This window comes from Prunus persica, chromosome G4 (assembly GCF_000346465.2).
Source record: "Prunus persica cultivar Lovell chromosome G4, Prunus_persica_NCBIv2, whole genome shotgun sequence".
In the NCBI taxonomy this organism is placed as follows: Eukaryota; Viridiplantae; Streptophyta; class Magnoliopsida; order Rosales; family Rosaceae; genus Prunus; species Prunus persica.
In genome coordinates, this window is record NC_034012.1 from 19,469,027 (window position 1) to 19,492,147 (window position 23,121).

The 23,121-nt window shown below is 38.3% G+C and overlaps 2 protein-coding genes and 1 long non-coding RNA gene across 3 annotated transcripts; all 3 read right to left on the reverse strand.

The window, feature by feature from the left end:
• On the reverse strand, positions 473-2,040 carry LOC18780549. Its single transcript, XM_007213284.2, has 3 exons — positions 2,023-2,040; positions 758-973; positions 473-520 (listed from the first exon to the last, which is right to left on the reverse strand). Exons 1-3 carry the CDS (start codon positions 2,038-2,040, stop codon positions 473-475), a joined length of 282 nt encoding a protein of 93 aa, XP_007213346.2.
• LOC109948581 lies at positions 13,005-13,366 on the reverse strand. The gene is made up of 2 exons (XR_002271237.1): positions 13,275-13,366; positions 13,005-13,067 (listed from the first exon to the last, which is right to left on the reverse strand). It is a non-coding gene; the product is annotated as an uncharacterized LOC109948581 (long non-coding RNA).
• Positions 13,858-15,468, reverse strand: LOC18780094 (probable inactive 2-oxoglutarate-dependent dioxygenase AOP2). The gene is made up of 3 exons (XM_020562181.1): positions 15,015-15,468; positions 14,507-14,828; positions 13,858-14,382 (listed from the first exon to the last, which is right to left on the reverse strand). The coding sequence occupies exons 1-3, from the start codon at positions 15,389-15,391 to the stop codon at positions 14,131-14,133; spliced, it is 951 nt and encodes a 316-aa protein (XP_020417770.1). The 5' UTR covers positions 15,392-15,468; the 3' UTR covers positions 13,858-14,130.

Genomic DNA, 23,121 nt, shown 5'->3' on the forward strand with positions numbered 1-23,121 from the left:
CACTCAGTTGCTAATGTTGGAGAAAGCCGAAACGGTGGCCACGCATGCCAAACATAAGCGCCACCAACTTTTGCTGCAAAACCAGCAAAATCATGAGCTGCCATATTACAACATCGCGGTACATGAGAAAAAGACACTGCAGATATCCTTCACAAGCCCAGCAATATCATGAAAGATGCCCTCCAGCATCACATCTGGAATTGTTTGGGTGCACAGAGCGTCAATCATGATTTGACTCCCTTCAAAGAAGCTTAGGAAATTATCCCGTCATTGTATGATATGGTTTCTGTTCTTTCTTATCTATTTTACTTTGTTCACAATGAATAAGTACAAACAAATCCAACGGTATGGACTAAAATAGAATGTATATTGCTCACTCAAAGATTGATGAACGAGTCTTGTCTATAAGATTACATGTCGATAATAGATTACAAAGGACAGGAATGGATAAATTACTCCCATTCTTAGGAAATCAAGGCCTAATACAGCAATTTATGTAGGTCAGAATCGTCTTTTTCCTCTGCATGAAAATAAATGTGAATAAAATTAGAAAGAAAGCTTATGTAGCAGAATTGTGCTTTCATCTTATTTTTCCTTTTGGTTTTGTTTTAATTGAGGTACTTTTTGAAAACGCGTTTATGAGTAGAAGTGCTTCCTACAGAAGGAGTCCCAAACGGGTTCTTAACCTATGTTACTTAATTAGCAAAAAGATGACAATAACGTTGCAGAAGTAAGGATGGGAAAAGTAGTGTCTTACCATGACAGAATCGTCTTGTTGATGATGACCATGTTGAGAATGAGCAGCCAAGAATTCCTGTTCATTCCCCAGGCTGTTGCGCTTGAACTCAGTCAAGTCTGTCTTGTTTTGCTTCCTGTTAGCACGAGCTTGGGTGAACACCACGGTGTAGTTTGTAGGATCTGGGCCATTTTGATCCCATCCTCCGAACTGAGGGACAGACCTCCGAGCATTTTTCTGCAAAATGCAGAAAACCTAGTGTTCAATATACATCTCGGAAAGCTTTGATGTCGAAAACTACATTTTGTTCACATTCACACATTGCCATCCGAAAACGACTGTTGTACATAAGCACGTATAGAATAGTAATCCAGTACAGAGATAAGTAAGATATTATCCTGCTGGGGATGACATCTTGAGCTTGTATTGGTTAACAATTAACAGACGAAATAAGATATTTTTCTAAGGACACAACATACATACGTTGGTGCTGCTTTGTTTTGTCTGCTTACAAGTAAAATTTCATACAAACAAGATTGGAAGCACAAAGGAGCTTCGTTCTCATACTCTGTGGTTTCATTTACTCATATATATATTTTTTTAAGTAGCCTTTTGTTTAATCCCAAGTACAAATGAGAGAAGGGTAACAAGCTTGAATTCATTTTACCATGAAACACCAACCAGTAAAACACAGCTTTGTAAAAACGAATGAAGAAAAATGAGAAAGAACAAGATATAAGAACTATACCACAATAATGGAATACCAAGTGATGAGAAAATTACTTAGCCAAAACTCTCGAAAGGTTTTTTCACTTTGAAAGATTTCTTAGCGAAAATATAAAACATCATTTTGGTTTTAATATTTGTCTCAAAACTTATAATTGCAAAATTGTAAACAAGTTTACATATTAATTTTCCGGGTTTTGCTAAGATAAGAATGTCCGAATCAAAATCAAATAGAGCTTCGATTTCGATAAGGAAATTTTTACACAACTTTCAAATAATAAATTCTAGTTCTTCATAAAGTTCAATAATAAAATTGAGAAAATATGAAGAAACAGAATCTCATTAATCTGCATAGGCAAATAAAAACAGGAAAGATAATTCTCTTAAAAAAAAAGCAATCAGAACAAAGAGTAATTTAAAGAAGAATGCATGAACATTGAACAAGAGGAAAATAATCTCTCTCTTCAACATGGAGGAAAAAAATTCATGCATCAAGAACATCGAAACGAAGAGGATTAATATCAAATATCTATTCAAAACTTGAAGTTCTTGGACCTTACCTCCTCCCTGTGACCCATGAAATCCTGGAAGGAGAGGTTGAGATGAATGCAGCTAAAAAAATGCTTGGTTATAATTTTCAGAATTTCTTAAATTATATACGTCTCTAACTGGAAGAAGTTCAGAATTATTTTTAAGAGGTGGCGAAACATGATTGGATGATAGTAAGGACAGCCTGTTAATCTGGCCATTTACCATCCTTGTGTAAGGTGGTATAACTGAATGAAGCCATTTTCAGTTAGAAACTTATGGTAAAGTAGTATGAAAGACAGGAGAGAGAGATGTTAAGCCACAAAACGTGGCAACCAAGAGAGTGCACTGGTTTTGTTAGAAATCCAGTAAACTGAAACGGGCCATGAATGTCAAGTTGTTAAGAGTGTATAGTGTTGGTTGATTTTAATATTAATTGTATTATTATTATTATTATTAGTTTAGTGAGAAATTATGGTGTGTCTACACTTTTCATTTCTTATAACTTGTACCCGTTCATTTTTTGAGTCTTTTGTCTTTTGGTTTTTCCAATCCTATTAATTTAGCGGTGGTCCTAGAAGCCTATAAATAGCACCACATTTTTTTTATTTAATTTTTTTTTTTAGAATAAGCGATAGTTTTTTAGTGATAAACAAATAAAAGTACAAAGCAACGATGTACTGGAATATGGGTAAATCTTCTTCAGTGACCAAAACGCAACAACATGTTGAATTGATCTAAAGATGACTAAATCTCCGATTAAACAACTAGAAGCACCTGTACTCAAACCTGCAGTACAGATTTGTCACGCAACGGTAGAAACAACAAATTCCTATTGAAAACCAAAGCTAAATAGAAATAAAATAACCTGAAGATAAGACAAACCACAACAAACTCCTAAAGAGTTCCTGAAAATTATTAGACTTAAACAAACTAAAAAGCATGACCACCACTCCACATCCTATCGAGCAACTCGAAGAGAGCCATAGAGCCATAGTGTCGCACTGACTAAACCAAAGTCCAATGCAATCAGAGATCTTTCTTGTAGGTGTGGGCCAAAAAACAATGACTATTTCATGGCGACGATAGCGTTTCACGGTGACTACTTCCACATCACAAAACAAAAAAACAAAGAAGGATCATGAGAGAAAAAAAGGAATGGGAGTGAAAGGGAGGGAAGGAGAGGAAAGGGGAGGTGGGTAGGGAGGGAGGGAGGGAGGGAGGCCACCGTCCCCTAAAGAGAGTGGCGGCTGGGATTTTTCCTTCGGGTCTTCTTAGAGCAAAGTTTCCTAGCACCACACTTATTTCATAATGATTTTATCAAGGCATCGCAAAGAAACTAATATCAAGTTTGTTTCCCACTCGATGTACAGTAGTTTGATTAGAAATTAGTTTCTTAACTCGCAATCCATTATAAATTTATTTAGGGCTCGTTTGGGAGTACTTCTTCTCGAAGCGCTTATGTCAGTAGCACTTATGCCAGTAGCACTTATGACATAAGTGCTTCTACAAAGAACCAGTTTGTCGTTTGGATGTCACATTTAAAAGTGCTTTCCCAAAATATTATAATAAACATAGGAAATAAAAATGAACAGGATTCCAAAATAAAAACACGGCTTAAAAAAGTTGTGAAATGTAGAGATAGTGATGGATTAATAGAAGCTTAAAGGTTTCCATGGGTGTTTTGGCGTCTATTGGCCTTTTCGCAGGTAGTGTTTTGGTTTTAATAGGAGATAAAAAGAGAGAAAAAAAAGAAAAAGGAAAGAAAGGGTATCTTGGCATTTAAAAAAATTAAATATGGGTATTTTCGGCATTTTAAAAGTTTCATTAAAGAGAGCCAAGTGCTTCCCTTGTTTTTGTCCTGCAGCGCTTTTAAGAAGAAGCACCTCTCAAGTGCTTCTTCCAAAACCACTCCAAGTGCTTTTGGATCTCACCCAAAGTGCTTTTGCAATTTTTGCCAAACACCATTTTTAAAAGACAGAAGTGCTTTTACTCATTTAGAAGCGCTTTTCGCTGCTCCAAAAGCACTCCCAAACGAGCCCTTAGTATGCTCGTACATTTAATAAGTTGGCAAGTTTATGAGGGTATGGTCTGGAGGAAGCTTTCTATCAGCTGGAATAGTTCGTGGGTCATCTTGGGGTTGTAAGGGTATTCTGCAGGGCCGCAGTGTTCTAGTTGTGGGTTTAAGATGAAGGGTGGGCAATGGTGACAACATTCGAGTGAAAGAGGATCCATGGTTACCAGTCCCGTATACTTTCAGAACCATCTCACATCATGCTGACATGCCAATATATGTGAGGGATTTGATTGACCCAGTTATGAAACAATAGAGAGGCACTGAGGTGGAACGTTTATTTATGGAGTCGGAAGCCAAGCTGATAAATGGACTGGCGACTAGCCGATGGGGTTGCCCAGACAAGTTCATATGACATTTTACGAAGCATGGCAGTTTTACTGTTAAGTCAGCTTATGATGTAGCCCAATATTGACAAAGAAATGGGGAGTTGGGGAGACAAGGGCAGGGGGAACCTAGTGTTAGGAATAACCAAAGACAGCTTTGGACAAGTATTTGGAAGTGTGGGGGTCTTCTTATTCCAACAGCCTGACGAATAGGCTTGGGCTGTCGAAAAGAGAAATAGGTGAAATTACCCCCCTGTGCCTGAGTTCAAGAATCAGGCCCCAAGAATGCTTCGAAAGGGTAGTGAAGCCTTAGGAAGCATCCTGCTTACCTTCACCAACAAAAACAACAACTGCTTACAGATAGATTCTTAGTGCTAACAGGTAGAATCTTAGCTTGGCATGAGAGGCTTGTGGCATGGGAGAAAAGTTGTCATGAGTTTAGCACTAAAGAGAAAATTAAGTGTTCCTAGGGGGAAAGATGGGGTATTAAGGTTGGAGAGAAGGGGTTTTGCAGAAAGCTTTGGTTGACAATGAGGGAAAAAGAGAAAAGGGTGGCTCAAGTGCTTTTTCCGGTAGCTTGACAGAGACTCTGTCAAGTGTTAAAACAGCTTGCCAAGAGGGAAAACTAAGGGAAAAGGATGGGCTGAGCGCGAAATTACTAGGTTTTGGGAGTAAGAGAGGAAGCTTGCTCTCTGGTTGTGGATGATGTTTGTTGGGTAGAAGAAGCTCCCTTTTATAGGCACTTAGAACCCTAATTCTATCAATCCTCCATTCCCACTTTTCCTTTGCTTCTTTCCATTCACTCATTTTTGGTGAAATTTCTTTAACCAGAGCGGATGGGTTACAGGCTCTTTGGGGATGAGGCGCCACCTGCTTTCTCCCTTGGTTTTCAAAATAGAACTTACAGAGGAAAAGAGAATGGGTAGAGTCGTTTTGCCTAATGGGTATTCCTCATACATATACGAATTCCCTTTGGTTTTTATGATGGCTTGCTTTGGGTTTGTCTTTGGCCATGAACTGGAGTCTCCTATCAGTCTGAGCGTACAAAAATCTCTTGGTTTTTTTTATCTTGGTTTCATTTCAAACCATGTGCTGGAGATTTTTTGGATATTTTCTAAGCCACTTGGGCTATTTGGGCCTTCCTAAGGTGATGAGTTAGCCCATTAAGAGAATGAGCTAATTTTCTAAAGTTATGGGCTATCTTATTAAGGTGATGGGCCAATTTTCTAGAGTATTAGGCCAATTCTTCTCTCTTTTATGCTTACCCACATATTTGGGCTCATCAATGGGCCTCATGAAAACTCGTTACCATCCATACCACAACCCACTCAAGCAAGCCCCGAGCATTTGCGTGGCTTGGGCCCACTTAAGCTTGTAGCGTGGCTATGTGTGAAATAATGATTTCTTGCTTGGCATGTGGATTGGCGTGCTTGAATTTTATGGCCTTTGAAAATAGACATAATGCTTGACAGAATAATTAGCATGGGCTTGTAGAGCCAATGCCTTTTATAGGCTCATTTTAATTCTTAGCATGATAAAATGCATATTTATTTGGCATGACACGTGGTCGTGGCTCGTGAAAGCATGAATGATGAACTTTCACATGCTCCAAATCGGGTCTTTTCTTAATAAGGTATTGCGTTGGGCCGGGAATTTATTTGGGTCCAACTCTGGATTTTTGGGCCTCAACATTAGCCCCCTTAATTATTAGGGCCATGAACAGGTGCTGGAATGGGTCAAATATTTAAACTTGATCCACAAATCAAATTCATAAGCTCCAACAATTATTTGTGGTTTCCCAGATTCCAACTTCCTCCTCCTTTTTCATCTTTACGCGCACTAGAGTAACCCTTTCCCATCACCTTCATCTTCTTTTTCCTTTTCTTCCTCCAACGAACTCAGAGCGAGAGAGAGTGAGATCGAGAAGAGCCTCCTGTCTTTAGCCGTAAGAAGGGAGCTCGTGCCGAACCCGACTCCGTCATCCTCCGCATGAAGAAACCCACTTGCTGTTGCGAACGAGATTGTTTCTATGCAAACTTTTCTAGCAAAATTCCCAATTCCTTCTTTCTTGGTGCATCTGAGGCTATCATTTGAGGGGAATAACAAGGTATGCCCCTTTTCTCTTGCAATTTCTTGAATTTATTGAGGGGTTTGTTGGGCTTTCCATACCCACGAGTTTTGCTCTTTGTTTTGGCAGCCAAGCACCCACTACCCATCCATCTTTTGTTGGAGTAATCGTTAGCAAGGAAGGGTTTTCGTCAGTTTTTGGGTTTCCCCTTTTTGATTTCTTTCTTTTTGACAAGCTGCTGGAAGAGTGTGAACTTTGTGAGAAGAAATTGTTGGTATGGATTGCATCCTTTTCTTTTCTCTATTTTTCTTCCTCCTTTTCATCATGTGTTGACTCTTTTTGAGCTGGTGAAAAGGCTGAACTTTGCATGATGCGCTTTTTCTATGTAGATGCATACGTCTCTGGCACAGGCAGGGGAAGGTGCCGAAAGCTTATGTCGCATTCCTTGCTGCTGGAAGCTTTGAGCGCACCGGCTTCGTATCTTGGACATTTAGACTTCTATCTTTGTCTTTTGGTAAGTAATTTTGCTCATCTGCTGGAATTGTGAGTCCTTCTTTTGACTTTGTAGGAATAAACATAGACTGGTGTTTGGCCTAGGTTCATTCTTCATGTGAACACGTGCTTGATTGCTTTTGGGCTTTCTCCCATGTCGCGAGAAATAGAGTTGTTAAGAAATTGACAGAATGTATGTTTTGCAATGCTTGAATTTTTTGGATTGTTGGGATAGACTTTGCTTGCCATGGGAATTGCTTGTCGATCATGGAATGAGAATTTTTGCTTGCCATGGGTAAATTGCATGCTGCTTGGATATTTGCTTAAGCGTTTCCTTTGGCGTGAGCTTGACTTGCCATGCTTGCCGTATATTTTGCGTGTGCTACGTTCTTGGCTGCCCTTTTGATTGTTGTTGAATTATATGCATCACGAGCGTATGCTTGTAACTGCATGATTAAAACATAGGATTAGAGGCTGTTGAAAGCTTGAGGAAAGCACCATTGGTTTCTTTTTATGAACTTAGAGCTATTACATGGATAACTATTTATTTTTTGGCTTTATAAGGGTAGATATAAACATGTGTATGATGGGTCTGCAAGAATGCCGTGTAACTCATAGGGATTTTTTTTTGTTTTTGTGAAAAAGGTTACTAGGAGGTAAGTAGTGTTCAGTTTGTAACACTTGCTTTGTGAAAAAAGGTATGCTGGAATGATTGATTGAGAGTGGAATGGGAGCTTTGCTTGTCATGAGCTCGAGTAATAGATTGCATGATGCTTCGAAAATATTTTTGTTTATGCATTCCGCTTGGCATGAGATAGCTTCCTTGGCTTGGCTTGGCTTGTGAAATTCATATTGCTTGCATGCTTGTGTGGAGATTTCTTGGCTTTAACACAGAGATGCTTTGCCATTTTACATCATATTCTTTGTTGGCAATTCTTGTAGGGATTCACGTAATAAGTCACAATGACTTCTGTGATCAGTGATGGCCTATTTCCCCTTGCACGATGGGTTGAAAAATGGACGACTACCTTCATAGCTTAGAAACACTTTCCAAGACTCGATCATAGGCACTAGGTAAGCTTTGGAGGCTACTCTTATATCTAGGTGCTGTATAGAAGAAATGCATGTTTCCGACGGCAACTTGATTTTTGTTTTCAATACCTTTGCAGCATCCCTAAGGGCTGGCTAGAGTGGTTTGATTGCGAGTTGACAGACCCAACTACCCAAGATGTTTTGCGAATGATTGAAGGTTGCAAAGGAAACATCATTTTTTTACCTTAAGTAGCGTGCTGAAAGGGCTTGAGCATGTGTCTTATTAGGACCTTGCGTGGACTTCCCACTGGATACTTAAAAGAAGTTGTAGCACACACTTTTTTTATAGTACGAGCTGCTTGTAGCATAAAGATGCATCCCAAGTCCCCTTTAAACAAGAGTTGTTGTTAATGCGTTGAGCCTTAAGGAACATGAATTGGAGAGCCAGTGCCATAAGCTACGAGACCTTCTCCTTGACAAATGAGCTATTGGTAAGGGTGGCTCGAGTGCTTTTTCCGGCAGCTTGACAGAGACTTTGTCAAGTGTTAGAACAACTTGCCAAGAGGGAAAACTAAGGGAAAAGGATGGGCTGAGCGCGAAATTGCTGGGTTTTGGGAGTAAGGCTATCTGGTTGTGGATGATGTTTGTTGGGTAGAAGAAGCTCCTTTTTATAGGCACTTAGAACCCTAATTCTATCAATCCACCATTCCAACTTTTCCTTTGCTTCTTTCCATTCACTCCTTTTTGGTGAAATTTCTTTAACCAGAGCGGATGTGTTACTGGCTCTTTGGGGTTCCAAGGTTTTTGTAAGGCTGGACCTTCCCATGGGGATGACGCGCCACCTGCTTTCTCCCTTGGTTTTCAAAATAGAGCTTACAGAGGAAAAGAGAATGGGTAGAGTCGTTTTGCCTAATGGGTATTCCTCCTACACGTACGAGTTCCCTTTGGTTTTTCTGATGGCTTGCGTTGTGTTTGTCTTTGGTCATGTACTGGTGTCTCCCAGCAGCCTGAGCGTACAAACATTTCCTGGTTTTTTTATCTTGGTTTCATTTCAAACCATGTGCTAGAGATTTTTTGGATATTTTCTAAGCCACTTGGGCTATTTGGGCCTTCCTAAGGTGATGAGTTAGCCCATTAAGAGAATGGGCTAATTTCCTAAAGTTATGGGCTATCTTATTAAGGTGATGGGCCAATTTTCTAGAGTATTGGGCCAATTCTTCTCTCTTTTATGCTTACCCATATATTTGCACTCAAGAAATGGGCTTGAGTTTTGGGGCTCCTAAGCAGCCCAAAACTTCCATTTCTCGGCTCATCAGTGGGCCTCATGAAAACTCGTTACCATCCATACCACAACCCACTCGAGCAAGCCTAGGGAATTTGCGTGGCTTGGGCCTACTTAAACCTGTAGCGTGGCTATGTGTGAAATAATGATTTCTTGCTTGGCATGACATGTGGATTGGCGTGCTTGAATTTTATCGCCTTTGAAAATAGACATAATGTTTGACGGAATAATTAGCATGGGCTTGTAGAGCCAATGCCTTTTATAGGCTCATTTTAATTCTTAACGTGATAAAATGCATATTTTTTTTGGCATGGCACGTGGTCGTGGCTTGTGAAAGCGTGAATGATGAACTTTCGCGTGCTCCAAATCGGGTCTTTTCTTAATAAGGTATTGTGTTGGGCCGGAAATTTATTTGGGCTCAACTTTGGATTTTTGGGCCTCAACAGGAAGTTACAGGTTCCGCCAAAAATTAGAAGCTTCATAGCTTGTTTGAATGCTCTGACGGTGTGCCAAAATCTTAAACGAAGACGTGTTGATCTTGAGGATGTTTGTGCCCTCTGTGGTTGTGAGGGGAATCTCAAGTACATCTTTTTTTCCATTGCGAATTCGCAAGGGTATTCTGGTTCACTAGCCCTTTGCAGTTAGATACAAGGTTGCTCGAAGGAGGGGATTTTCTATCATGCTGGCAGCTCCTTCAAAAATATGGGAAGGAGGACAATCATCAGGATATTTTGCAATGGTTGGCGACTGGGTTATGGAGGTTAGGGAAGAATCGAAATGCTGCAATTTTCGAGGGGCATCATATATACACCCACAAGATATTGCTCTCAGATGTCAAAAGCAAATTGTAGAGTTTGTGGTAGCAGGACAGGCAAGTATACCGCTTATACATGATCAACCGAGACCTCCAGAGTGGGATCGTAGTGACTTCCAGATATGGCAGAAACCGGCTGATGGTTGGATGAAATTTAATTGCGATGGTGCTTGGACGCAAGCGCACATGAAGGGTGGAGCAAGATGGGTGGCTCGAGACAGTAATGGCTGGATGGAGATGGCAGGGGGTGTGTGGGTTTTCGTGCCAGTCGGCTTTGGCTGTGGAAGTGGAAGCAGTGCCAGAGGCGGTGACGGGGTTTGGAGGCGTGGGTTACTAGGATGATGGTGGAGACTAACTGTAAACAGCTTGTTGCGTTGTTACATGGTAACATGAAGACGGATACTGCTATTGACGACATTATTCATGATATATATTAAGTTACTGGCTTCTCATGTGGGTCAGGTATCTTTTACTTTTGTGAATCGTAGGTGCAATGCGGCGACTCATCTGGTAGCAGCGCATGTATCTCGTGTGGGTGAAAAGTTTAAATGGGATCAACTTTGGCCTAAGTGGTTGTTTGACACTCTTGCTGATGATGTAAACATTACAATTCAGCTTTAATAAATTCCTTCCGTTTGACCAAAAAAAAAGTTTATGCGGGTATGGCGACTTAAAGAGGATAAGAAGAGTGCTTATTCAAATGCCATCCATCTGTTTAAAAAAAAAACATAGGTGATAAGACGTCTTAATAGACACGACAAACGCATGTGGATTTCAAGTCATGGCTAATAGCAAACGTAGCCCCACCAAAAAATAAGAGAAAAAAAAGAATGCACAGCCAGTGAAAAAATAAAAAATAAAAAAAATAGAAGAAATTATTTATGTTCCTCTTTATTAGGTGTATTATTATTTGTTGTTATCAATGAAATTACATCATACTATTGAATTTTTTTATCTACTTAATACGTTTATATGTAAATTAAATTTAGCTCAATCAAATTTGAAATCCTGGATCAATCCTGGCCACCATCTCCTCTTACAATAAAATTTGTTGTTTTGTCAAGTTTGGATTTGAAGTGATGGCTATTAATGCAAGAAGCAGGAAACTGCATCGTTTACTTGGACTTTCCAAGTTAACATGTTTAATTTACGACTTTGATTTTTATTAGTTGATTGTGATTAAAGGATCGGGATTGTAAAGCTTAACTCATTTTATAAAAAATGGAAAAAATACATAAATCATAATTCTGCAAATTAAACCCTGTTTGGCATCCTACTCAGAAAAGTAAATTCAAAAATTATGATTTTTTTTTTTTTAAAACATGAGTTTTCAAATAGTGATGATTTTAAGATCTAAAAACTTGTTTGATATTGAACTCCAAACTATTTTTAAGATTTAAAAAAATTAAAAATTAAAATCAGAAAATTAGAAGCCAAATTGAAATTAACAACAGAAAAGGAGAGAGAGAGAGAGAGATACGGAGAGGGAGAGACATGAGAGGGCAGAGAGAGAGAGAGATGATTTTCATAAGTCAAATTTGGCTGATGGGCCCATCTCGACTTATTTAGTTGCCCGGCTAGTGCCGTGGGCTTAGACTAGGATTGATGATTTTCATAAATGAACGAGCCCACGCCAAATTAATTAATGAGAACCCAATTAAAAAAATAAATTAATGAGAAACTAATTTGGAAACCCCCCCCCCTCCCCCCTCAATTTGCACAAAAATATCAAAGGAGTTAATTGCTAAAATATCCCTGAACTAAGAAGAAATTATAGAGTGATACGATATCACCACGTTAGCTGGTGATCACTACGTTAGCTGGTGATACTCTTGCTCAAAATTCATCACATGTATAATTTTTTGACAACTGGATTCACCATTTATTTTTAGTCTTAAAAATAAAATGAAAGATATTTTTAAAATAACTTTATGAAAAAAAAAAAATCCCCAAAAACCACCTACTTCATTGACGAACCCACCCCCGCCCCCTCCCCAATCCCCACCTACAGATGACAAAAATTTCCGTCGGGTCTCAAACCCTAACGAGAGGAGATTTTGAGGTGAAACGGGGTTGGGTACGGGAATCACAAATTTTTCAAAATACTCGATCGGAGACGAGCCGGGGATGGTATTGTTACGTTAAACTATTAAGTGATGAAAGTGACATAAACTTCCATTCATGTTATCTAGATTAGGCATAAATGCTTATCCATTTCCGAGTGGGAAGAGTTAAGCCCAGCCAATATATAAACGAAGTCCTTTAACTTTCAAATTACTTGAACTAAATTTAAAGCTCGTCTGGAAAATATTTATGTTATGTTGCTAAAATAAAAGATTTTGTAGTCCTATGTGGTCCTTTTTTATTACTTTAGGCCATGTTTGCTAGGCTGGACTGGACTGATTAGGATTGGGCTTGGAGTATTTGATTGGTTTGGCTTGGATTGAAATGGACTTTAATAAGTTGTTTGGTACATTAAGTTGGGCTAGACTGCACTGGACTAAAGTCCAGTCCGTTGTTTGGTACAAGTATGGGATGGACTGCATTGGACTTCAAACAAAATTTATTAAAATTATTTAATATAAAAAATAATTAAATTTAATTATAAAAAAAAATGCAAGCAAAATTAAAAATAAGAAATCACACGAAGATACCATAAAAATAGTCCAAAAATTCACAAAATTAGTAATAACACGAAAATTGTTTTGAGTACATTCAAATGATCAACAAATACTTATGTATGTTGCTCTATACACATCTCAGTAGCCAAATTATCCCTCCATACAGACCATTGGTCAGATGCGGCAATGGTATCAATAGTGCCATGATCTACATTATTCTCAATGCGGGGATCATAATAAAATTCTTGCTCCCTTGGATCTATATGACAATTACTAACATCATGGATGCACACAAACGTTGTTTCTCTAACTCTACTGCAACTAGAGTTGTCACAATCTTCCTCTTTCTCTTTCGATCCATGTCTACCCTGCCATTAACAATATTGGCAAGAACAAAATCATAATCTGTGATGTAATAATTCTTGAAACTCATAAATCCAAAGCTGAGCAGAATGCCAAAATATATTTATATGTGTATGTATGTCATGAGAGACCAATAATATTATTGCGTAGGATGATGAATATAGTTTTATATATTGAAGTAAAATCAAAGGAGAAATTACATGATGACATACCAATTTCAGATCCAGCTGCCAACCAAACCAACATAGAATATCAAAGAAGGAGCCAAACAAAGACCAGGGAATTTAGTTGCAGCTGATGATCTCTCAACAGAACCGAAAATCAAGTTACCTTAGCTTCAGCTTTATATTTTGTGTGCAATTTTGCACTTACAATAACCGACATCTTTAACTCAGCTCTGTATCATGAAAACTGTGATGACCAGGGGAACAAAACAACCATCTAATGTCAGTTTTTGGCAACTATAGAACACTGCCACCACAGACAGAAACTCAAACAAGTAGAAGCAGCTCAGAATTAAATTTATACATGCAAAAGATTCAAAGAAGAAAAGAATGAGAGCAAAGATATAGTTTTCAAACAAAGGCTAGCTTAAATAGATATATAGGAGGAAACAGAGGCTTTGATAAAGTTGTACAGGTACCAAAAAAAAAAAAAGGTGACTATTGTCTTTATTATTCCAAGGACCTTGCAACAGCAAAATTGGTGAAATTAGATACTGATTAGTCAGTTCTTGACCTAGAGTGTGGCCATTCCAGCCTCATTCATACAATTGTTGTTGAAGAAGAAGAAGAAGAAGAACATAGTTAAATTTTTTTTGTATTAAATACATATATTATTTGCATGGAATCCCACAAAAATTACCTATCAATACAAATAAGACAGGTTCCTTGCAAACCAAAAATACATTTATAATTTCACATTAAAAAAATACATTCATAATGGACCGCGAAGGTCCTAGGCCAAATTTGTACTTGCCAACATTGTTGTTTTGCTGTTGAGTTGAATGAAATATATAGCTTGCTCTTAAAAAAATAAAAATAAAATCAATAACCATAATTATCCAAATTAAGATTTGACACCGGCAAAGGCCTTGATAGGAGAGGGTTCCTTCTTCAACTCTGGAGTAGTAGCATATTTTCGAATAAAGGCACGGCTATCAAATGCATTATAGAGCAGTGGGTGGCTTCCGTCCACTAATTCTTCAGGCACTTGGAAAATCCCATTGTTGAATGTAAACAGTCCAATTGAATATCTTGTCTTGTTTCCACAATGCTTCACTCGATGGTGGCAAGCTTTTACTCTGTCATTGCTCCACACCTAATTAATTTAATCAAACACCAAGTTCAAACTTTCATATCAAATTAATGCTTTTATATTACAAAGGCAATATGTTTAAATAAAAAATTTAGTACTAATTTATTGGTTGGTGTATGGAACCCACCTGCAATCCATCACCCGCCATGAATACGAATTGTGAGGGTGCGCACTCAACATTAATCCAATCGCCTTCCTTGGTTTTGACCTCCAAGCCAGGGATATCATGCTGAACAACAATGGTGGTGAAGTTTATGTCTGTGTGGCTCGGAAACCTTACGGTGGCATCCTTGTCCTCTGGTACTGTATATTTGATGAATCTAACAAGGTGACCGTTGGAACTACCAACCGACTCGTACTGCTTTCCAATCCCATAGCTTTCGAATAGCAGTTGCTCAACTGTGCGTTCCAAATTTGCCAATAACTGACCAAATGAATCTGTGGTTTCACTGCATGCGCCAAAACAAGAAATAATAAGATGGAAGTATGAACATGTACAATAAATAACAAATTAAGAAATTATTTGAGTCGTCTTCTTTCGGAAAACTTATGTCGCCAAAAAAAATACTTATATTGTCATATTGTGAATTCAAATCAAATTATGAACCCTGCAAATAATATATAAATGAAATTACCAGAAGTTGCTCTTTCCTTCGGGCCACATGAGATTTTTGAACTTTTGGGTTTCTTGTGGGGATGTCACATTATCGATGCACAAGCTTTCATAGAGTGGCAGGCCGGGGTTTGGACCCATATGCCCACGATAGGGTTCTTCACCAACGTTCTTGACTTTGTTTTCTTTGGGAACCTCAAATAAATCTTTGGCTTGGCCAAACATGTTGTTTAAAAGTTCCCCAGAAATTTGCTCATATTGTGCCACGAAAGAGCCGTATTCTTCAAGCGCAAACCGGACTTGTTTGGCGGTGGACAGCCAAGAAGCTGAGCCAGGCTTCAAGTCTTCAATGGAGAAATTGATGGTAGGGAGCTTATTAGGCAGTGTTAGGGAACCCATTTCACTAGAACTGGGATGTTTATGGAATATTTTTTCTCTCTACTTGGTAAGCGCTGTTGCTAGCACAAGCTTTGAGAGAAAACTGATGGGTGTGAAAAATGATAGGTTTCATGCTCCTTTTATAGTAGTTCTTTGTTCAAACACATGTGCATGACATCATGTGGTGAAGAAATTATTTTATTACATTCTTTGCTGGTCACAACAGTCAGCCTGTCTTTTCTATAATTATAGTGAAAAAGTCCTGAAAACACAGCCAGATGGAAATTTCTCATTTGATTAGTCTCTGAAGAATGACGAGACTATAAAACAGTTTCGTTGCCCATATCGAAAAGTCATTCAGCGACCATAAGTCGAAGAAAGTTGGAAGCATCGTATGACTATCAGGAGCATATTTTGTTACAAGCATGTCAATCTCAGGACGTAGTTGTATGAAAAATCAAAGGTAATTAATTGTGTCGCGTCAACCATGTCTAGCTTCGATATCTTCGCGTCAACGAAAGATCAAAAAGTAATTGTGTCGTCAACAACGATGTCTAGCTTCGATGTCTTTGTAACAAGGTTCTTCATTACTGGATCATTTTGAATGTAGTCGTGTCCATTGAACCATATAACACGGTTCTTCATTAATGGGTTAGGCCCTACTTGCCCTCCTCTTCCCATAAACACATGACAATGTATCTAGAAGCCGATAACTATACAAACTATTACTTTGATATAATCATATATTAGTGGTAGTGAAAACCCATATAAACCCACGATTATCAGATGGATTATAGAGCAGTAGGTGGCTTTCATCCACTAGTTCTTCCGGTACTTGTATGTAAACAGCCCAGGTGAGTATCTAATCTCGTCTCCACAATGCTTTACTTGATGGGGGCATGCGTTTACTCTATCATTCCTCCATGCCTAATAAACACAAGTCAAACAAGTTATCATTAAATTAAATTTTATATATATTGACTATACCTAGTGCTAGAGATGTCAACTTAAGATGATAACTTATTTGCCAACGCTTCATGTGCTTCAGAACTACTAAGAGCACTTCCAGCAGCTAAGGCTGGGCTCGGGCTGGGGGGTTTGGGCCAAAACACGTTTCCAACAGCAAGGGCTAGCCTTGGCATGAGGTGGGGCCCATGAAACCAGGCCAGCCCTCAGGCAAGATCAGCTCTAGTTCAAGTCCGGGTTTGCTGACGTCAGCAACAAAAAAAATAAAATAAAAATCTAAAAAAATCTAAACAAAAAACAAAAAATTCAGATTTAAAAAAAAAAAAAAAAACTTAGTCATAATTTTCACTTCCCACACTAAAACTCTATACAAATTTCTCACCTCATATCTCATGTGAATAGTTGTTGCCATGACAATTGGTGGAAACTCCACAACCTAGTAGCTGCCCTAACGCCCCTCTTGCCATGGCAAAAGGCAAAGGGCGAACTGCTGGAAGTGCTCTAAAAAGAGAGATCAATGGGCATTGGGTATTGATGTCCAATGTACATAAAAGGGGTTTGTATTGACATTGGTGCCCACTAAAAGGGTTTGCATATGTTGACACTCTTGGTGCCCGATATAGTAGTATATTGGGTACTAAACTGGGCACCAAAATTATTAATACGAATCGCTTTTGTGAACACCAATTTCCATACCCATTAATTTTTTTTTTTTACTAATGCAGCATGAACCACACAAAATTTTATTCATAGAATATCCGAGGTCAGCGTTCCTAGTTTTTACCACGGCACTGAAGAATCATGGTGCACACTAGTTCTTAGTTTTAGTATTGTTTTCTTGCAGCAGGAAAATAATTGTTTCAAAGCCCATATGAAAAAGTCAAGAGAAGCATGCTCGATCAGCTTCAAGAGGCCAAGTTGGGTCTGTGAATGGAAGAACAGATGGATTGTAACATGCTCATAGCGATAGACAGTGAACCTATGTCGTTTAGTGATCAAGAGGCCCCGTTGGGTCTGTGAACGGAAGAAAAGACGGAGAATATATTGGGGATTTTAAATACTAGAAGCAGAACATCCTTGAATATGAAGTAAATGCGGAAATACCAGGAAACTCAACATTTATAACCTCAGCTGACTTTTCTAGAGACTCTGAAACAGCCGCCTTAAAATTCTAAATTTCAATTATCACCGATGTATATATTTGACAGCAAACACATAAGCCACCAAAAAAATTGAATATAAACAAATCATAATTCATCATACCTTGAGTTGTGTATCGCAGAGTCTCTTCTTTCTCAAGTTTGTTACTGAATACTGATCATAAGCAAATCAGAAAAATAAAATAAGAAGCAGATTACAAAACCTTGTATAACCCTATTAGGGTTTACACACTTGTATTATAAATACCACTTTTTGGAGAATGAAAATATATCAAAAAATATTTTACTATATATTGTTTGACTTGGTATTAGAGCTGAATTTTTGGTGACCTATGTGTTGCAACCACCCATGTTCTAGTCCCACATTATTTTTTCTACCTGTGCCGTGTGTGCCCTTATGGGTTTGTGTGTTGTGTTGTAGTATTCATGTCATTCCCGTCTTCGTGCATCAGCCGAATTTGTGCCTCTGCTGTGTTCTACTGTGTGTATCCGTGATCTGTTGAGTTTCCGCTGTAATCATGGGTGATAACTCCATTGTTGATGATGTTGCTGCTGCTTCTGCAAATTTGCTTGTTTTTGACTCTATTCTAGGTATTGTCTCTAATACTTGCATAATTGACACTGGTGCTACTGATCATATGACTTATGATGCTAATTTTTTTTTGATGAGTTATTTAGTAACACCTGTGACCTATACATAACTAGTTCAAATGGCTTGCCCTCTCCAATTACCTGGCGAGGGCACAATCTCTCTCATTCTTGCTATGTCCTTGTCTCGTGCATTACTTGTTCCCAATATCCATTGTAACTTGTTATCAATTGGTCGATTACTTGATACACTTAATGCTTCTGCTACTTTCTATCCTACACATTGCTCTTTTCAGGGTCTTCAGACTCACGAGACAATTGGGTATGGTAAACGGATATGAGGGTTATATAATTTGACATTGCCTGCTAGACTAGTTCGTGATCGTGTCATTAATACTGTTCAAAGTTGTAGTGTTAAAGACAAACAAAAAATTTGGTTATGGCATCGTTGCTTGGGACACCCGTTGTTTAGCTACCCTAAGCATCTATTTCCATCTTTATTCCGCTCTTGTGATGAGTCCAGTTTAAAGTGTAAGACATATATTTTGGCCAATAGCCATCGCACTATGTTTCCTTTAAGTGACAGTAAAACTGCCAAGCCTTTTGATTTAGTGCATTTTGATGTGTGGGGTCTGGCTCGCACTACTTTGAACAATTTTTGTTGGTTCATTACATTTATTGATAATTGTACCCGACTCACTTGAGTTTTTTTGCTAAAAATAAACATGATGTTGTTCCATATTTCCAGAGTTTTGTATTATGGTGTCTACTCAGTTTTAGGTTCGGGTCAAAGTATTCCGGACCAATAACGGAGGAGAATATGTGAATAATACTTTGGTGTGCTTCTTCCGTGCTCAATGTATTATTCACCGAACAACAACCTATTTTACCCCTCAACAAAATAGTGTGTCTGAAAGGAAGAACCGACAATTGCTTGAAGTTGCACGCGCACTCATATTGAGTATGTCTGTTCTCCATCATCTTTGAGGGCATGTTGTTCTGTCTGCTGTCTATTTGATTAATCATACTCCTAATCTGATTCTTGGTATGATGTGTTTGGTGACCATGTTTCCCATGTCTCCGTCTCCAAGTTGCCCCCTAAAGTTTTTGGGTGTGTTGCCTATGTTCATGTCTACTCTCATCAACGAAGTAAACTTGATCCTTGTGCTCTGCGTTGTGTCTTTATTGGCTACTCTTCTACTCAAAAGGGCTATATGTGTTTGGGCCAAAACTCTGCACGCTAGCCCATTTTTGTTGAGACCCACAAACAAAACATTTGGGCTTTTATCTACAAGAATCAGAAGCAAAAAACCAAGATACTAACAAGCCTAGACCTTTTTAGCAGATTACAAATATAGCCATGATCTAAAGAAATAAAATACCATTATTGACAATTAAAAAACTGATGCACAGTTTTGGATAAAAGCCCAGCTTCTGAGAATTTCTCACCACTTGGTCTCTATCCCAAAAAGGCAAAACAACATATCTTTTTCTCAAGAAAGCCCCCATGTGATTTAACTTTGAAAAAGTCAAAATTTTCAACTATCACAGAGGAGTTGATAAGGAGTTAATGAAAGCGCATGTCTTACAAGAGGACTTCTTTATTTTTACAGCTAAAGAAAGAAGATCAAATCCCCTTTTTATATACAAAGAAATCTGCACCAAAGCAGGTGACATTTCCAAGAGATAAGCAGACTACGTTTTCAAGAGATAAGTAGGGAGCAAGGGAGTTGTTCATCAGGAAAAGCAAACTAACCATCATGGCAGATTGTGTTTTTTCTCTTTACAAGGAACAAATAGAGAACAAAGAGAGTTAGTTTTCTTTCAAAAAAAAACTAGGAAAAGACCTCCATGAAAGCTGATTGTTGATGGTTCTTCTCTGCCAAAATTATTAATACGAATCGCTTTTGTGAACACCAATGTCCATACCCATTCATTTTTATTTTTTTTTACTAATACAGCATGAACCACACAAAAATTTATTCATAGAATATCCGAGGTCAACACGGCACTGAAGAATCATGGTGCACACTGCACACTATTGCTTACTTTTAGTATTGTTTTCTCGCAGCGGGAAAATAATTGCTTCAAAGCCCATATGAAAAAGTCAAGAGAAGCATGCTCGATCAACTTCAAGAGGCCAAGTTGGGTCTGTGAACGGAAGAACAGATGGATTGTAACATGCTCGTAGCGATAGACAGTGAACCTATGTCGTTTAGTGATCTGGAGGCCCCGTTGGGTTTGTGAAATGAAGAAAAGACGGAGAATACATTGGGGATTTTATTTCTACCAAATAAAGCCCTTTAATACTAGAAGCAGAACATCCTTGATATGAAGTAAATGCGGAAATACCAGGAAACTCAACATTTATAACCTCAGCTGACTTTTCTAGAGACTCTGAAACAGCCGCCTTAAAATTCTAATTTTCAATTATCAACGATGTATATATTTGACAGCAAACACATAAGCCACCAAAAAAATTGAATATAAACAAATTATAATTCATCATACCTCGAGTTGTGTATCGCAGAGCCTCTTCTTTCTCGAGTTTGCTACTGAATACTGATCATAAGAGCCAAATCAGAAAAATAAAATAAGAAGCAGATTACAAAACCTTGTATAACCCTATTAGGGTTTACACACTTGTATTATAAATACCACTTTTTGGAGAATGAAAATATATCAGAAAATATTTTATCCTATATTGTTTGACTTGGTATTATAGCTAACTTTCTAGTGACCTATGTGTTGTGCCCACTCATGTTCTAGACCCATATTATTTTTTCTACCTGTGCCGTGTGTGCCCTTATGGGTTTGTGTGTTGTGTTGTAGTGTTCATGTCATTCCCGTCTTCGTGCATCAGCCGAATTTGTGCCTCTACTGTGTTTCGCTGTGTGTACTCTGCCGTGATCTGTTGAGTTTCCGCTGCAATCATGGGTGATAACTCCATTGTTGATGATGTTACTGTTGCTTCTGCAAATTTGTGTGTTTCTGACTCTATTCTAGGTATTGTCTCCAATACTTGGATAATTGACACTGGTGCTACTGATCATATGACTTAAGATGCTAAATTTTTTTGATGAGTTATCTAGTAACACCTGTGACCTATACATAACTAGTTCTAATGACTTGCCCTCTCCAACTACCTGGCGAGGGCACAACCTCTCTCATTCGTGCTATGTCCTTGTCTTGTGCATTACTTGTTCCCAATATCCATTGTAACTTGTTATCTGTTGGTCGATTTCTTAATACACTTAATGCTTCTGCTACTTTCTATCCTACACATTGCTCTTTTCAGGATCTTAAGACTCACGAGACAATTGGGTATGGTAAACGGATATGAGGGTTATATCATTTGACATTGCCTGCCGGACTAGTTCGTGATCGTGTCATTAACATTGTTCAAAGTTGTAGTGTCAAAGACAAACAAAAAATTTGGTTATGGCATCGTTGCTTGGGACACCTGTTGTTTGGCTACCCTAAGTGTCTGTTTCCATCTTTATTCCGCTATTGTGATGAGTCCAATTTTAAGTGTAAGACATATATTTTGGCCAAGAGCCATCGCACTATGTTTCCTTTAAGTGACAGTAAAGCTGCCAAGCCTTTTGATTTAGTGCATTCTGATGTGTGGGGTCTAGTTCGCGCTACTTTGAATGGTTTTTGTTGGTTCGTTACATTTATTGATAATTGTACTCGACTCATTTGGGTTTTCTTGCTAAAAATAAACATGATGTTGCTTCCATCTTTCCAAAGTTTTGTACTGTGGTGTCTACTCAGTTTCAGGCTCGGGTCAAAGTATTTCGGATCGATAATGGAGGAGAATATGTGAATAATACTTTGGTGTGCTTCTTTCGTGCTCAAGGTATTATTCACCAAACGACAACCTATTTTGCCTCTCAGCAAAATGGTGTGTCTGAAAGGAAGAACCGACAATTGCTTGAAGTTGCACGCTCACTCATATTGAGTATGTCTATTCTTCATCATCTTTGGGGGCATGCTGTTCTGTCTGTTGCCTATTTGATTAATCATACTCCTAATCTGGTTCTTGATTTCAAGATACGTATGATGTGTTTGGTGACCATGTTTCCCCTGTCTCCGTCTCCAAGTTGCCTCCTAAAGTTTTTGGGTGTGTTGCCTATGTTCATGTCTACTTTTATCAACGGAGTAAACTTGATTCTTGTGCTCTGCGTTGTGTCTTTATTGGCTACTCTTCTACTCAAAAGGGCTATAAGTGTTTGGGCCAAAACTCTGCATGCTAGCCCATTTTTGTTGAGAGGCCCACAAACAAAACATTTGGGCTTTTATCTACAAGAATCAGAAGCAAAAAACCAAGATACTAAAAAGCCTAGACCTTTTTAGCAGATTACAAATATAGCCATGATCTAAAGAAATAAAATACCATTATTAACAATTAAAAAACTGATACACAGTTTTGGATAAAAGCCCAACTTCTGAGAAATTCTCACCACTTGGTCTCTATCCCAAAAAGGCAAAACAACATATCTTTTTCTCAAGAAAGCCCCCACGTGATTTAACTTTGGAAAAATCAAAATTTTGAAATGTCACAGAAGAGTTGATAAGGAGTTAATGAAAGCATGTCTTACAAGATGACTTCTCCATTTTTGCAGCTAAAGAAAGAAGATCAAATCTCCTTTTTATATACAGAGAAACTCTGCACCAAAGCAGGTGGCATTTCCAAGAGATAAGCAGACTATGTTTTCAAGAGATAGGAAGCAAGGGAGTTGTTCATCAGGAAAAGTAAACTAACCATCATGGCCGATTGTGTTTTTTCTCTTTACAAGGAACAAACAGAGAACAAAGAGAGTTAGTTTTCTTTTAGAAAAAGCAAGAAAAAGACCTCTATGAAAGCTGATTGTTGATGGTTCTTCTTTGCCAAAATAATAACTTCCTTTTTTGTGGGATTTAAAAAGAAAGATCTTTTGAATGATCTGCCGCCCATTATTAAAAGATTAAAAAATCTCACTCTAGCATTTCCTATAAATGCAAGAGGAGGTGAACAGATCAAGAGACAGCCAA

Excerpts from the sequence above, each read along its gene's own strand:
- LOC18780549 (XM_007213284.2), bottom strand. Across the intron at positions 521-757 it reads AACAAGACGATTCTGTCATG|AGGAAAAAGACGATTCTGAC; the intron begins GTAAGACACTAC and ends ATTTTCATGCAG.
- LOC18780094 (XM_020562181.1), bottom strand. The coding sequence starts at position 15,391 with ATGGGTTCCCTAACACTGCCTAATAAGCTCCCTACCATCAATTTCTCC. Across the intron at positions 14,829-15,014 it reads GAAGGAAAGAGCAACTTCTG|TGAAACCACAGATTCATTTG; the intron begins GTAATTTCATTT and ends TGGCGCATGCAG. Across the intron at positions 14,383-14,506 it reads TGGCGGGTGATGGATTGCAG|GTGTGGAGCAATGACAGAGT; the intron begins GTGGGTTCCATA and ends TAAATTAATTAG.